Source organism: Eretmochelys imbricata, chromosome 2, assembly GCF_965152235.1.
Source record: "Eretmochelys imbricata isolate rEreImb1 chromosome 2, rEreImb1.hap1, whole genome shotgun sequence".
Lineage (NCBI taxonomy): Eukaryota > Metazoa > Chordata > Testudines > Cheloniidae > Eretmochelys > Eretmochelys imbricata.
In genome coordinates, this window is record NC_135573.1 from 128274525 (window position 1) to 128292119 (window position 17595).

Sequence of the window (17595 nt, forward strand, 5' to 3'; positions counted from 1 at the left end):
ATTTCAGAGTAGCAGCCCTATTAGTCTGGATCCACAAAAACAGGAGTACTTGTGACACCTTAGAGACTAACAAATTCATTAGAGCATAAGCTTTCGTGGGCTACAGCCCACTTCATTGGATGCATAGAATGGAACATATAGTAAGAAGATATATAACACACACACGGATAAGTCAGAAGTTGCCATACAAATTGTGAGAGGATAATTAGTTAAGATGAGCTATTATGCAGAGGATAGGCTCTAAGAAAATATATCTTATCATTTCTAATGGTATTCCACACTTTTTGTAGATGGGTTACACTCATTAACTTCAATGGGAAGTCAACTGGCAGTACAGATAATGCTTATCTATCAGAGATTGACAATGCTGATCAAAGAGGAAACATTTGCCCCTATATCTTGTTTTTGTATTTTTGTCCTGTATTAGTAGAAAGAGCAGCAGCCCTCCTGGCAGCTCTGACTTGCAGGGAGGCTATTTGCACAGCATTTAATGCTACTGTTTACACTACAGATTAATAACAACATGGTAAGACTCTGTACTACTTGACACACATACAGTATCTGGAGTACATTAACATGTCTAAACTGTTTAGGAATACAGAATTGCATTTTGATCTTCTGAATGCCCATGTTAATCACTCTTCCAATCGCATTTCAGCTTGAGATACTGAGGAATACAATGCATTGGACAAAAGCGTGTTGAGCAGAAGAGAGAGGCAAAGCGGCTTTTTGGTCAAGTTTAAATGCCAGTAGAAAAAAGCCTGATCTCAGATGTTAGGGAAGTGCACTTTCCAAAATAACATAGTGAACCAAAAACTCTGATAAAAAGTGTTTGTGTCTATTATATATAATATGCATTGTATTGTTATATATATTACTCATGTGTAATATATAATTATTTTTAACTGATATAGATAACACTGCCAGAATTTTGACTCGAAGAAATGGCTTCAGTAGACATGAAATAAACACCTATTTCCTGCCAGTGGTGATCTCGGACAATGACTACCCAATCCAGAGTAGCACCGGCACGCTGACAATTCGAGTGTGCACCTGCGACAACCGGGGGAACATGCAGTCCTGTAATGCCGAGGCCTTGCTCCTTCCTGCTGGCCTGAGTACTGGTGCTCTAATTGCCATTCTCCTCTGCATCATTATACTTCTAGGTAAGTAATAGAAAAATGCATCTTTTCCCAAATGAACTAATACTTCAGAGATATAGAGGCCTGAGCAGTTGCAAGCTACATAGTTTTGAAATATTAGTGATTTGTTTTGTGATATAAGATTCAAATTTACTGTAAAACAGTGGAAACGGTTTATTCTCTAGTGAACTTAGATGTAGTAAAACATTGTTTCTAGGTGACTAAGAATGAAAAATCTCAGGTTGTTAAATTGTTCCAACAAATTTCAGTATGCAAATGGCAGTACCTATATACTTACAGTGAAGTTGTTCCCTTAAAAAATGGCTAAGAGGGTTGAACTACATAGCAAAGTCAAATCAATGAACTGGGACTTCGGTTTTTGGCATTTACTGGCAGAGAATTGTAAAATGTACTTTTAATCAGATAAATGATTTGAGATACTTTTACCCCTTCACCCATGTGAAATCATTATTTATAACACTTTCTAATAGGAAATGTACTAGAAATGGTTGTGAGAGCCAAGCAAACCGATCAATATTTCTCATCTTAAGTTTACGTAGTGATTCATCCTTCTTAGGGAAGCAGTGTTCCTTTCTCTATAAACTGGTGAAGTTTGCCCCCTGAAACCAGTAGATCTTGTGAGAACTAAATGGAGGCCAGGACACTCCTCAAATGCTTTGGGATGAAGTAAAGGTAACAACTTCAGTGTGTGTTCCATGAGAAGACACACGAAAAGCCTGGCCCATGACCAATGTTATTTTATGTAAACTTTATTTACTTTGCCATAGAATGCCTCAAAATACTTAATATGCTTTTTATGATAACATTTCAAATATATCTCTGGTTTGTTGTATTGATAATAGATGTTCTCTCATGCACATGAAAAAAAAAGCCCAGGGAATATTAAGTAAAGGGCCAAATGTTGCCCTTAACACTGTTAAATCCAGAGTAACTTTCACTGATTCAGTTCAGTGCAATAGGTTAGAGCCTGATCCCCTGCTATCATGCTATACATGGAATTTGTTTGTACAGACTCTTAGTCCTCAAATAAGAAAATTACATGTAATATTATCTTCTATCATGCATTTCATAAGTCTTTCCCTTTCTTATACAGTGAGCTTTAGTGCAATTGAGCCTTTACTGGGCCATAGGAAAAACCTGATTTAATGTGTCTTTAACATTGAGTCACACCATAATTTTGTGTCTTATGAACAGAACAGTAAATTATTCTTTGTAGTGATAGCGCAGTGTTTTAGGAAACCTAAATGTCATAAAACTTCACATTTAAAATTTAGGTCTCCTGTGGAATATAGGGGAGCGAACAAATTTTGGAAAAATTGTAAAGGCTCTTGATAGTACTAAAAACCTTAGTCTGCAAGTAGAAATACCTTACGGTAGTTTGATTTATCAGGGGTAATTATGTTACAAATGGAAAAAAAGTTCAGCTGATGCCTTAGTAATAATAAAGGACAGGTATTTTTAGGAACATCTAAGATCACCACAGGGGTTTGTCTTAGCAAAATTGCCCAATATAATGTTGAAATATTTTTTCAGAAGCCAATTTGGTGAAATGATGTAACTAGCTGTGGAGGAGGAGGGAATTGTCTATTATTTTAAATTAATATCATATGCACCTCAGTTTATCTACTTGATATTATCCTGCCTGACTATATGGAATTAAATCAAACAAGGCTGTTAAGGGGAAAACAAAACAATGACAAAGTTAAGTTACCACCAGAAAGAATACCAAGGTCCTTACGAACGAGTAGCGGAAGCTATTCATTGGGAAATCTGTCTGGTTCCAATTAGACTAAAAGGTTAAGAGAAAACTGCAGGAGGACATTCTCTCTCTCGGAGATGGAGGCAGCTGGGCTAAGTAGAAACTGCCAAGGAAAGAGTAAAGTTTAGGTGACAAGATGTATACACACACACTTGTTTAAACCCTTCTCCTTGATAGTTATGTATCTTTCATTGAATAAGCAATACTTTTTCTTAGGGCTCTCAAGTGATTAACAAAATTAATTGCCATTAATCGCACTATTAAAGAATAGTAGAATACAATTTATTTAAATATTTTTTGATGTTTTCTACTTTTTCAAATATATTGATTTCAATTACCACACAGAATACAAAGTGTACAGTGCTCACTTTATAGTATTATTTTTTTACAAATATTTACACAAGTAAAAAAACAAAAGAAATTGTTTTTTTCAATTGACCTAAGAAAGAGATTGCACAACATTTGTATCATGAAAGTTGAACTTAAAAATATAGAATTATGTAAAAAAAACCCTGCACTCAACAATAAAACAATGTAAAATTCTAGAACCTACAAGTCCACTCAGTCCTATTTGTTCAGCCAATCTCTCAGGCAAACAAGTTTGTTTACATTTTCAGGAGATAATGCTGACTGCTTCTTGTTTACAATGTTACCTGAAAGAGACAACAGGTGATTGCATGGAACTGTTGTAGCCGGCGTCACAAGATATGTACGTGCCAGATGTGCTAAAGATTCATGTGTCCCTTCATGATTCAACTACCATTCCAGAGGACATATGTCCATGCTGAGGTTCTGCTAGATAACTATCCAAAGCAGTGCGAATCAATGCAAATTCATTTTCATCATCTGAGTCAGATGCCACCAGCAGACGGCTGATTTTCTTTTTTCGTGATTCTATTCTGGAGTTTCCACATCAGAGTGTTACTTTTGTAAGGCTTCTGAAAGCATGCTCCACACCTCATGCCTCTCAGATTTTGGAAGGCACTTCAGATTCTTACACCTTGGGTTGAGTGCTGTAGCTATTTTTAGAAATCTCACATTGGTACCTTCTCTGCATTTTGGCAAATCTGCAATGAATGTGTTCTTAAAACGAACAACCTGCTGGGTCATCATCTGAGACTTCAGTCACAAATTGAATTAACACATTTTTTTTAAATGAGTATCATCAGCATGGAAGCATGTCCTCTGAAATGGTAGCCAAAGCAGGAAGGTGCATATGAATGTGTAGCATATCTGGCACATAAATACCTTGCAATCCGGGCTTTAAAAGTGCCATGCCAACACCTGTTCTCACTTTCAGGTGACATTGTAAATAAGAAGCAGGCAGCATTATGTCCTGTAAACATAAACAAACTTGTTTGCCTTAGCGATTGGCTGAACAAGAAGTAGGAATGAGTGGACTTGTACGCTCTAAAGTTTTACATTGTTTTGGTTATTTTTTGTTATATAACTACACTCAAAAAATCTTTATCGTGAAAGTGCAACTTACAAATGAAGAGATTGCACTACAGTACTTGCATGAGGTGAATTGAAAAATACTATTTCTTTATCATTTTTACAGTGCAAATATTTGAAATAAAAATAATATAAAGTGAGCATTGTACTGTTGTATTGTGTGTTGTAATTGAAATAAATATATTTGAAAATGTAGAGAAACATCCAAAAATATTTAATAAATTTCAATTGGTAATCTATTGTTTAAAAGTGCAATTAATCATGGTTAATTTTTGAGTTAATCGCATAAGTTAACTGCAATTAATTGACAGCCCTACTTTTTGTTTGAAGATGATTTTTTTGAGTCACTTTAATAAGCTGCTAGTGACATGCCTCCTAAATGGAAATTTCTTAGAGGTGCCAAACACAGTTGGGCCTGTAGTGTTAAAACATTTGGAAAGAGGGGTGCTGCCACTTGAGGAGTGCATTTGAGAGGGGCTGCAAAGATGGGATTAGGAGTGACCCAGTCAAAGAGGGGCAAGTCGTGAAGTTAGTCACTCTGGGAAAAGTGCCCGTGGACAGACTGGAGGATGTGACTCATCCCTGAATATATGAATAGCCATTTCTTCTCTGAAAAAGAAAGGGTTCATTATGTGTGTTAATGTTTAGATTTCTTTTTTGCAAGGAGATAAACAACATTTCCAGGTTCATCCTATTTCTAATTATATGTAGGAATATGAATGGCCTCTCAACTGATCTGCATTAGGCAGAACACTGAATTTCAGCAGTGGTCTTCGTAGAATCATAGAAGATTATGGCTGAAAGAGACCTCCAGAGGTCATCTAGTCCAACCCCAACTAAATCATCCCAGCCAGGGCTCTCTCAACCTCGGCCTTAAAAACCTTTAAAGATAGAAAGTCCACCACCTCCCTAGGTAACCCATTCCAGTTCTTTATCACCCTCCTAGTGAAATAGTTTTTCCTAATATTCAATCTAGACCTCCCTCACTGCAACTTGAGACCATTGCTTCTTGTTTTGTCATCTGCCACCATTTTGAACAGCCTAGCTCCATCCTCTTTGGAACCCACCTCACTCTTCTGCAGACTAAATAAGCCCAGTTCCCTCAGCCTCTCCTCATAACTCATGTGCCCCAGTCCCCTACTCATTTTTGTTGCCCTCCGCTGGACTCTCTCCAATTTGTCCACATCCTTTCTGTAGTGGGGGGCCCAAAACTGGACGCAGTACTCCAGATGTGGCCTCACCAGTGCCGAATAGAGGGGAATAGTCACTTCTCTCCATCTGCTGGCAATGCTCCTACTTGTATAGCCTAATATGCCATTAACCTTCTTGGCAACAAGGGAACACTGTTGACTCATACCCAGCTTCTCATCCACTGTAATCCCCAGGTCCTTTTCTGCAGAACTGCAGCTTAGCCAGTCGGTCCCCAGCCTGCAGCAGTGCATGGGATTCCTCTGTCCTAAGTGCAGGATTCTGCACTTATCCTTGTTGAACCTCATCAGATTTCTTTTGGCCCAATCCTCCAATTTGTCTAGGTCACTTTGGACCCTATCCCTACCCTCAAGCATATCTACCTCTCCCCTGCAGCTCAATGTCAGCTGCAAACTTGCTGAGGGTACTATCCATCCCATCATCCAGATCATTAATGAAGATGTTGAACAAAATTGGCCCCAGGACAGACCCCTGGAGCACTCTGCTTGATACCAGCTGCCAACTAGAGATCAAGCCATTGATCACTACCTCTTGAGCCCAATAATCTAGCCAGCTTTCTATCCATTTATCCAATCCATACTTTTTGTAACTTGCTGGCAAGAATACTGTGGGAGATGATATCAAAATCTTTGCTAAAGTCAAGATATAATCACGTCCACCGCTTTCCCCATATTCACAGAGCCAATTAACTCATCATAGAAGGCAGTCAGGTTGGTCAGGCATGACTTGCCCTCGGTGAATCCATGTTGACTGTTCCTGATCACCTTCCTCTCCTCCAAGTGCTTCAAAATGGATTCCTTGAGGACCTTCTCCAGGATTTTTCCAGGGACTGAGGTGAGGAAGACTGGTCTGTAGTTCCCCAGATTCTCTTTCTTCCCTTTGTAAAGAAGGGCATTATATTTGCCTTTTTCCAATCGTCCAGGACCTCCCCCGATCACCATGAGTTTTCAAAGATAATGGCTCTGCAATCACATCAGCCAACTCCCTCAGCACCTCTGGATGCATGAGATCTGTACTTGTGCATGTCCAGCTTTTCTAAATAGTCCTTAACCTGTTCTTTCACCACTGAGGGCTGCTCACCTCCTCCCCAAACTGTGCTGCCCAGTGCAGCAGTCTGGGAGCTGACCTTGTCAAGTTGCAAGTTTCACTGCTCTGCATTTGTTTTCATTATGAGTTCTAACTCCTCCCCATATGGATATCTAGTCAGGAGTCAGAAACTGATGTATGTTGTAACTCAGAAAAATAAAATTTTTTCCTCAATAAATCAGCTCCCTGAATTCATAGTCAGAGCTGCTTATTTTGACTAAAAGAAGTGTTTAGTCTTATTACTATTTAAGCACCTTCAGGTGTTTGAGAGAAGGACTTGGATTATATTCCTCCTTGTGCATTGCCAGCAAGAATGCACTGTCATGTTCCAATCAGTTACACTTCTGCAGACTCCCTGAAGTCACAGTGGTTGCATAGGTCTATCTGAGGACACCATGGGCTGCAGTAATGGGTGTTCATATGTGAGAATAAAACAACACAGCTTAGGTTTGATAGGGACAGATGAGTTTCCAGGGCTAGCAGGGTTTTTTGGTTATTGGTGGTGGTGGTTGTTTTTTAAAGCTCTTTATAAATAAAAAGATGCTTTATTTGAAACTACTGTCATGGAAGATTGCAAGCTCGCAATCACATAATGTCATTTTAGAGTCACTTTTCAGAGAAGAGCCTCTCATTTATAAAAAGAAAAGGAGTACTTGTGGCACCTTAGAGACTAACCAATTTATTTGAGCATAAGCTTTCGTGAGCTATAGCATGCATCCGATGAAGTGAGCTGTAGCTCACGAAAGCTTATGCTCAAATAAATTGGTTAGTCTCTAAGGTGCCACAAGTACTCCTTTTTTTGGATACAGACTAACATGGCTGCTACTCTGAAACCTCTCATTTATAAGTAATGGAAGCCACCTACGCTCAGGTCTTAGGGTGGGTAACCTGACTTTGCAGGGTCATTACCAATCTGGTGGTGAGGAGAGAAAAGTAGATTAGTTTACTTGTAGTGTGTGGGTTGCAGTCCAGGACCTATGAAAAGAGCAGCTGTCGCAGGTTGTTCACTAAATTTAGATTCAGACGGATCGGTGCATTAGCATAGCTTTAAATTTACAGACTTGTTTTAAGATTCAAGTTGGTGTCTAGGCCCAGCACTACCTGCTAATTATTGCTGAAATGGGGCAGGAGGGAAGGAACTAGTCCAGTCCCAAGGCAGGAAGAAGATTGATGTTAGTCTGTATGATAATCAAGGAAATAATTTTAAATACTTAATTCTTTACTTAATATTTTATAATATTACTTTTATAATAATACTTAAGACTTTATATTATGTTGCTAGGATTGTTCTGTATTTTTTGGTATCATTTTCATTTGAAATGTGTAATTTTGTGTGGCACAGCACAAAAGCTTAGAGTTTAGTGTCAGAAATACTGTTACTTGCAGCACCAATCCTGATCCTGAGAGAAATTAATGTAGTCCTGTGATTAACTTTGAAATAAGGTCATATCAGTAAACAAACATGTTTACTGATATGACCTTATTTCATAGTTGACACAAAGAAACCATTAATGAATTGTAGTTTGGGGTTCTCTGCAGTATGACCATGCAAATTGCATATGTGCATGGTGTCTGGAGTGTCTCACAACTGAGAGTGCCTATCTCAGGGTAGACACCCCAAGCTGGTGGTGTGTTCTATAATTAGACTTCACCAAACCATTAAAAAAGGTGAACTCCTAGATCACAGCAGGTTGCTCCCTGTCCTGAGAGACCAGTCACTTACCCCAGGTCAATTGGTACTCTAGATCTTTCACCAAAGATAACACTGGTAGCCAATTCTATAGTAAACTAATCAAAGGAAAAGAGTTATTAAAACCTTAGAGCAGGTAAAATATATGTATACATGAGTCACAATTTGTAATTCCAAATGGTGGCAGTGGTGAAAGAAACTGCGAGTTTCCCAAAAGTCTTTTCAGGGTACCCAGATTACCTCTGGGGATCTCCATTTTGCATCTGGCATACTTACCTGTAAGAATTCAAACAGTCCAGAGATGAAGGATCTTTCCTTAAATCCATACTTATAGCTTCTTCTCATAGAAAACAAGCTGACAGGGTCACTACCTACTTGGGATTTTTCTTTGATGATGGAGAGTGAGGAATGCATTTTGAGTCTTTGTTCACTGATTACAACACACAATGACCACTTGCTTTGAAATTAGCACTTTTTTGTTAAATTTCTTCATATGCATTCCACAAGGCTTCTTCCTTGTTTGACGGGTTATTTAGTTACAGGGGTATACACAATGTAAAATGTTTGCTAGTATTATAATGGGATTACATTATAATGGGATACAGAAAAGTGAAAACAATGCCGGTAACATCCCACTTGTTTTCATGCAGTTTCAACACCAAATACACTCTTATGCAACCACTTTGATCTATACAAATACACAACCGAATTGACCTGGGGCTTTGACATGAGCTGGCACCTGGTCTGCCACCATCACACGTGGGATCAAATCTACTAGTTTTATCCAAGTGGCAGTCATATTGGGATTACAACTGTAATTTCTCAGCACACATCACAGAAGGTGCTTATCCTTTAGAATTAGGATTCTAATCTTTAGTTGGGAAACTGCATTGTTATCCCAGCGGGTAAATTTCCCCATTTAAAAGTCTGTTTTCTACAAGGCATTTTGAAATAAACAATTTCCAGAGGTTCAGTTTTTGAAAACAAAAATAATTGAATATTGTTAGATTTCTTTCTCCATTTTTTCCCTCGCTTGAAAAGGAGGTGGGAAACCCATAAATTTTCTGATGGTATTAAAGTTAATATCAGAAAGGGTATATGTGTGTAGCTCTTTTATGCTCTTTCAGTTCATGAAAGCATTGAAGTATAAAATGAAAGAAAGTGTTATTTTCATAGTACTTTGAATTTGAAAGTGTTTTTCCAACTGGAAATATTTAGAGAATGTTTCCACCAGCCTGTTTTTCCAGTGAAAAAGAGGGAGGGAAAAACCCTGAAAATACCCAAATCAACATGGAATAAATATATTTTGTTTTCTAAAAAACAAAAACAAAAAATTATTTTGAAATGCTGATTCAAAACAACTTATTTTTTTCCAATCATAAAATTAAACGTTTCCATCAAAAATACATGTTTACGGTGGCGGGGGGGGGAGTGTTAGAGGAAGAGACACTTTCTGATTGGGGGGGAAAAAAAAGTAATTGAACTAGCTTTACTTATTAGGTGGCTCAGTGTTTCATACACGCAAGCCTGTAGTCAACTAAAGTATGAATACTGCTGTTTGGGTCAAGAGGTTTCATCAAATTTCCTAGTCGCTAGAAAATCCCGTTTATGAGTTGACTGCAGTTATATTGCTTGTAGCCATTAAAACTGGTTGATTCACAAATACCTTGGTGACTAAGAGTCTGAGCAAAAGCTCACTGAGATTAATAGTTTTCATATTAGATGATAGAATTAATTGGTTTCAATGGGCTTTGGATTAGGCCCTAAAAGTTCGTCTCTCTATGAGTTTTTCTTCTATGTAAAAATGTTGACATTTCCTGAAAGTTTTAATAATAAATTTAACATGAATAGATTTGGTTAAAAAAAACTACTTGTCCTTTGTTAGTTATTAAGTTCAAAAACTGAGGTAACGTATAATTTAAATGACCAAACAACACTAATTTATAATGAACAGTTGGCAAACCAATTACACTATAGTCTGAATATTATTCATGTATGCTATTTTGTGAATACCTGCCAAATACACTCATAAAAAAATGAGTTCACACATTATTGGGAAACCAAAAATGGGCTGAATGCCTATTATTCATAACAATTATCAAGGCATGCTAAAAAGTAGTCAGTATCTTTGGACACAAAGTGAAATTAATTCTAAATTAAAAGATTATAGCTTAATTGAAACAATTATACAGCATATATAGTATGTGTTCAAGTGAGTGTGTTTTCATAAGGGAGATAGAAACAAGGTAATTTAAATTCTAGTTTCATTAGGAGTTCCTCTTTTTTATACTAAAAGAATATATGTTCACTACAAACAATAAAAAGTGACATCTTTCTTCTCTCTAACTGCAACCAGCCATAAAACAGCACCACACTATTTCTCACACAAAATCACCATTGCAACAGAGACCTCAATCAGCAATACCTTGATAATATATTCTCTTCAAGTAAATTCCTGTGCACTAGTTCACAAATGTTTAACTTTAAATAAAGTGGTCAGAAACAAGCTGTTTGGAGTGGAAGGATAGCAAGATTGAATTTTATAATTTTCAAAATAATATTTAATTAACTGCAACTCAAGCACCGTTTGAGCAGTCTGCTTGAAACCTGCAAAAATATTCTCCCTCATCATCAAAGTAGACCTGGCCATTTGCAGACCAAACCACTGTCCCTATTCAAAGATACAGAAAAGATCTTATTCTGAGTGCATCCTGTCTTCTTAAGCACAAGAGAGGTTTTACACAATACATGGTAAGGTGATGAAAAACCAGGATGGAGCTGTTTCAGGGATTCTTAAGCTTAGTTGGTAAAATTAAAATAAAGTAAAGCTATTGTTTCTGCTGGGCTTGCCATTGAGAAATTGTTAAACGGAGATCTTTAGTTTATCAATCTGCTCTTCTGTTTTTTTGTGTTTTTTTAAGTTATAGTGGTACTATTTGCTGCTCTGAAGAGGCAGCGAAAGAAAGAGCCTCTGATCCTGTCTAAAGAGGACATCAGAGACAACATTGTGAGTTATAATGATGAAGGTGGTGGAGAGGAAGACACTCAAGCCTTTGATATTGGCACACTGAGAAATCCTGCAGCTATTGAAGATAAGAAGCTTCGACGAGATATTATTCCTGAAACATTATTTATACCACGTAGGACTCCTTCAGCACCAGATAATACAGATGTCCGAGATTTCATTAACCAAAGGCTAAAGGAGCATGATATTGATCCCTCCGCACCACCATATGATTCACTTGCAACCTATGCCTATGAAGGAAATGATTCTGTAGCTGAATCCTTGAGTTCCTTAGAGTCAGGTACTACTGAAGGAGACCAAAACTATGATTACCTCAGAGAATGGGGCCCTCGATTTAATAAGCTAGCTGAGATGTATGGTGGAGGAGAAAGTGACAAAGACACTTCTTAACCTCCGATAGGGTCAATTTGAGAGGAAGTAACTTGACAGACACCTTCTCCACTCAACAATATTTAACATTCAGGAAAATTTTCCTGCCACTCAGCACAATGGTTTTCTTTTTAATTTGTTCATGGTCATTCATTCTTTCTAGTAGGATGTCACAGAATATATACAGCATTTTATTTAATCACCTTCCAAGAGCCAAAGCTATGGAAATTCAGTGTTGTCCATTTTAGTAAGTACAAGTACTTTCAGAAGCTTGAACAGGGCGATATTCCCTTAAGCAACCTCATGTACAAGCCGCTTTTGTTAGGTACATGTACTACCCTTGCAAGTGCAGCTTTTAAGAAGGCAAAGAAAAACAAAGTATGTCCAGTTCTGTACATTAACATTTAAAAAATGTACACGTGGTGTTAATAAGTGTGATATGCAGCTGGTTTAAAACAGTTTGTGCAACTTCATTTCATCAAATTCTATCTGCCAATGTTTTATATTTATATTTTTGTATTTATTTTTAAGAAATAAACCAGTTTTTACAACTATGTTGCCTGTTCTGGGAGATGAATTGTGAGTCCCTCCCCTCCAAGATAGCTATCTATACACTCAGGCTGAAGGACAGAATACAATTACTCCTGTAACAGTGCTTACTCCAGCCACTTTTATGCTGTCTATATTTAATCAAGCATTTCCCACCAAAATTTAGAAGTGAATGTGTTCAGAGGGAGAAGATTGGGGGGGTCCATTCATTTGAAGAGGAAAAAAAAAACAAAACACACCAATCTTTCAACTGTGACCAAGAAGGTGGGAAGCAGCACCACTAGGAAATCAAGTTCTATTTCAAGAATACAACGAGTTTAAGTCATGTGATTAAAAATTTGCAATATTAGACTTTAAATCAGTAGGACTACGCAAAGGCATGAGGACTACTTGGGGCTTCAATACCTCTAGTATAGCTTCTCTTTGCTGGTCCAGAGTCCTATTAAAGCCACTGAGGTTAATTTAACTATAACAGTTAATGTGGAAAAAAATAGTTAAAAAAGTTACTTTTTTTTTTGTTAAGGCACCTTAACTGATTACAAAGCTATAGTTTATTAGATTGTCTAATTTAAAGGTGAATTTCCTCTTCAAAAGGATTACAAACTGAAAATATCTGTCCACAGAACAGGCACACACCCCAGTTTTTACTAACATGCCTCATTGAGTATCTAATATCTTCCAGAGATCAAATTAAAAAAATGTAACAAACTCAAGATTTATCATCTAGTAACAGGATCTAATGATTACAGAACAAAGCATATATTCAAGAGAACTTGGTTCTCTGACTCTTCCTCAAACTTTAGATTATACAAAATTTGTTTGTGGAAAAATCAAAGATTATTTGACAATGAAATATTTTCCAGAGCCTTTAAAGTGGAAAAAATCATACATATATTTGGTGGAATGAAGATTTGTGTAGTGTAACTTTTTCCAATTTTCTTACTGGCATAAATTCAACAACTATTTTAACAATATTAGCTTTTGGAGAGATGTAATATGACATTCTTATTACAGCACAAATCTCTTCCTTAATGGAGTGCTTAAAACCAGTGCAGTTGAGAAAATAAAAGGTAGGCAGTCATGATTGTTCCTTCAGCATAGAAAGGTCAAACTTTTAATGAGTTAAATCTTTGAATTGTAAAAAACCATGCAGATTGATTCCACCCTTGATTCCCTTTATTTAAATTGATTTTAGCTCATGAAGAATTCAGAGTGATATATAGCATTTTCCATTTTATCTGATACAAAATATGTCAAAAATCATCAGTTCAAAGCTATTTCACAACTATTTAGATCATTTAAACAGCTACCCTTTTCCATGGTTATTTTGACACAACACACAAAAGTTGATCTGCCTTCTAGTTTTATAACAAAAGTCTATTCAGTTACAGTGATGTAAAAAATTATTGACTTTAATGATGTTACTGTAGTTTCAATGGTGTAACTGAAAGAAGAATTTTGCTATTCGTCTACCATCCCATTTTTGGTTTATAAATGCTAAGTGAATCTGACTTACCAATATGTCATCTGAAAAACTGAGTAAATTCCAAATGCAGAAGATTAAAGTTTCTTTGACAAAACTTTTATTTTCACATCCAGATTTCCCAAATTTCCCAGTATTAGAAAGAACAACAACATTAATTTAATTACAAGTGGACACACTACCCAAAGATCAAGTTCCAATACTGTCCTCCATTTACAGAAGAATTGATATCAGTAAGTCTCCATTTAATGTAAAGAGGAATTGCATGTGCAACACACAGAAGAAGTGAGGATGTATGTGTATATTGTATATACGAGACTGCATAGAAGAAATATATAACTGCACATTTGGATCAAAGTCAAACCTATGCTAGTATAAATCCAGTCAATGCTTCTGTATATTGCTCATTCAAAAAGAGTTCCAGCATTTAGTTAGCAAGCAGGAAAAATTACTCTTTAAGCACGTGCAATATTTTGATTTACATTACAATATTTATGAAAATTAACAGAGGAAATGTTTCTTCATCACTGCAAAGACATTGAGAACTCTTTCCCTGATGAAAAACGCAGCAAAATTCTTGAGGGGAATTTGAGAGGGGAGTGGAACTAAAAATATAGCTGTTACCTGTTTGGGACCATGTTAGCTGCAATCTTTCTGTTAGTAGCCTTAGAAAATAGTTATTAAAATAAAGAAGTATACCTAACCAAAATACACACAGAAGTGTGCAGGGAACCAATAATCTGGATCCATTATTACATGTCAAATAGACTCAGTCAAATTTGTCAAAATTCATATAGCAGAATGTAAGACAGAGCCCAGATTTAATAAAAATACATTTTGTTGTTGAGGCAGTTGTCTGTGTGCTCGTATGACATAAATGATCATAGAGGAAACCAGTCCCAACACAGCAAAAATACTTACAAATTGTAGTGAAGATGGAACTTCAAAAGGTTTACAACTTAGTTCAGCTAAGTATCCAAGAATTCAGATACTCAATCAACCTACGGCCCCCAACCACTAAGCTTCTGTCCCCAACCTAATCTCCCACCAACCCCTATCACAGGAAATAGGGTGTTTGTAAAATAAGATCTTCTCATGGACCTACCTCCTTTCCTCAGTGTTTACAGAATGACAACACTGATTCATCATGCCTATCTCATGGTGTCTTCAGGAGAAAGGGATGATAACAAGCCAGGGGAAGGGAATAAAATGCACATAAAATACCCAAATGAGTGCGCTTCACTGCACAGTTCCACCTACATCCATCAATTTTTTCCCAATCTAGCCATTACCAGCTCCATGCAGATATCAATCCATCCACCCACCTACTACAAAGTGAATCAGCATCTTGCCAGTCAATTCATTTCTATATCCCCCTATAGGCTAATTCCGCACTCTGGCACTTCGAGCGCAGAAGTTGGAGGCCCACAGGATTCTAAAAATTAATACTCACCACTCCAGGATTGTATTAACTCTCAAGGTTACAGCTTTTCTCTGACCATGAATTGGTAGATGCTGCCACCACCCAAGTGTGGAACCCCTCTGATAGCCCAGGAAGGCGCACGAGGGAATTCCTTCCTGTGGGGTACCCTCAAGCCCTTTCACCCCCCCTCTGGGGAAGAGTGAAAAAAAAATAAGGAAATCAGCTGTTGCCACCAGCTAATTAAAGCACATGTGCACAAACCTCTTAAGACTCAAAGATCCAAATCTGTTCCTAAAAAAGGTAAAAATTATTAATAGAAAGAAAGAAACTACAACTGGGATCTCAGACTATTTATAGATTTTAAAAGAGCAACTACATGGATTAAACACCAAGGATAGCTTTCTTGAGGTCCAGCTTACAGGTTACAAGCAAAACAAAAGCACCTGGGGTTAGTACAGAGGAATCCAAAAGCCATAATGAAATAAAAGGGATAAACCTAATTGTATCTTCCTAGACATTTCCCGATCTACTTACATATCCGGGGTTTTAAATGAGTAGTTTCTAGGTATGATACTGATGATTTTTTCATACCTGGCCCAAGCTTCTTACAGCATAGCTGCTGCCCTGTCTGCCTCTCCCTGGGAGAACAAGACAGACAGACAGACAGACAAAAGAGGAGTCTTTTTTCAATTTTAAAAAGTTCTAGCCTTCCCATTGACTCTTTTGGTCAGGTGCCCACTCATTTCCTTTTACCTATGCATAGCAGTGAGACTTTTGAACCCTTTACACATAGAGCAATTAGAGAACAGCTACTAAGAGAGATTTTATAGCTATTGGCTGGCTGGGCGTCCATAAAAGGGAGCTACCTCCCGCTGCCCCACCTTCATTTATCACATGCACCCCAAATCAGAGACCGTGTTGGTCAGCGTGATTCAGGTCGTGTCCACAATGGCTGGGATTTCTTCCTAGAGTTTTAGGAAAACAGTAAATAAGATACATGCACCTCTAATTTTACTACTACTTATATGAAGAACTAAACAGTTTAAGGACTACAATGACTTGGAATACAGGGACATTTTTACCCTGCTGAGTCTGAGAAACCTTCCCAGGAGAGTGCATCAGCCACTTTGTTAGAGGCTCCTGAAATGTGTTGTATTTCAAAGTCTTAAAGAGGTAAACTCCACCAAAGAAGATTTTTGTTACTCTTTTTGACTGTGTGAAGCCACTTCAGTGCAGCATGATCAGTCTGCAGGTGGAAACGCCGTCCCCAAATGCATGGGCGTAGCTTCTCCAGAGCATACAGAATGGCATAACATTCTTTTTCTGAGACTGACCAGTAGCTTTCCCTCTCAGAAAGATTTTTGCTGAGAAACACAGCAGGATGGAATTGTTGATCTGGTTCTTCCTGCATTAAAACTGCTCCTATGCTATGCTTAGACGCATCTGTGGTTATGACGAAAGGTTGATAGAAGTCTGGGACCCTTAGTACAGGGTCAGACATGAGGGCCGCCTTAAGCTGGTTAAAAGTTTTCTGACACTTCAGTCCACTGAACTGCATTTGGCTGTTTTTTCCTGGTTAGGTTGGTCATTGGGGTGGCAATTTGGCTGTAGTGTGGTACAAATCATCCATAATACCCGGCCAAGCCCAAAAAGGATTGGACCTGCTTCTTTGACTTAGGGACAGACCAATTTTGGATAGCATTTACTTTAGCCTGTAGGAGGTTGATAGTTCCCTGATCCACCTGGTGTCAAAGGTACATTACCCTGTTTAGGCCTATTTGACATTTTTTGGCCTTAATGGTTAATCATGCCTTCTTTATGTGTTGGAAGACAACTTGGAGGTGTTCCAGGTGTTCTGCCCATGACTCTGAGAATATGGCCACATCATCAAGGTAGGCAACTGCTAATTCCCCAACTCCATCCAGAAGGTTATCTATCAATCTCTGGACTGTGGAAGGTGCATTTCACAGTCCAAAAGGGAGCAAATTAAATTCATACAGCCCTACATGAGTGATGAAGGCTGACCTTTCCTTGGCTGGGTCATCTAGCAGCACTTGCCAGTACCCTTTAGTTAAGTCTAAGGTGGAGATGAATTGGGCACATCCCAATTTCTCCAATAGCTCATCTCTAGGTGGCACTGATAGTTCTCTGGGCGAATTACAGCATTTAGCTTATGGTACTCCACGCAAAAGCAGATTTCCCCATCTGGCTAGGGAACCAGAATGACTGGAGAGGCCATGCACTCTCAGAGGGATGGATTACACCCATCTGTAATATGTCCTTGATCTCCCTTTTTATTGTGGTTTTGGCTTGAGAAGCCATCCGGTACTGTTGGGCTCTAATAGGGTGAGCATCACCTATGTCAATGGAGCGGTACACTGAAA

General features: G+C 37.8%; 1 protein-coding gene across 1 annotated transcript in view; it reads left to right on the forward strand.

Moving 5' to 3' along the window:
• LOC144260509 (cadherin-10) overlaps nucleotides 1–11777 on the forward strand; it is a 94850-nt gene extending 83073 nt beyond the window's left edge. The window contains exons 10-11 of the mRNA XM_077809157.1: nucleotides 915–1166; nucleotides 11284–11777. Coding sequence (XP_077665283.1) covers nucleotides 915–1166; nucleotides 11284–11777 — 746 coding nt within the window. The remainder of the gene's footprint in view (nucleotides 1–914; nucleotides 1167–11283) is intronic.
• The last annotated feature ends 5818 nt before the right edge of the window (nucleotides 11778–17595 follow it).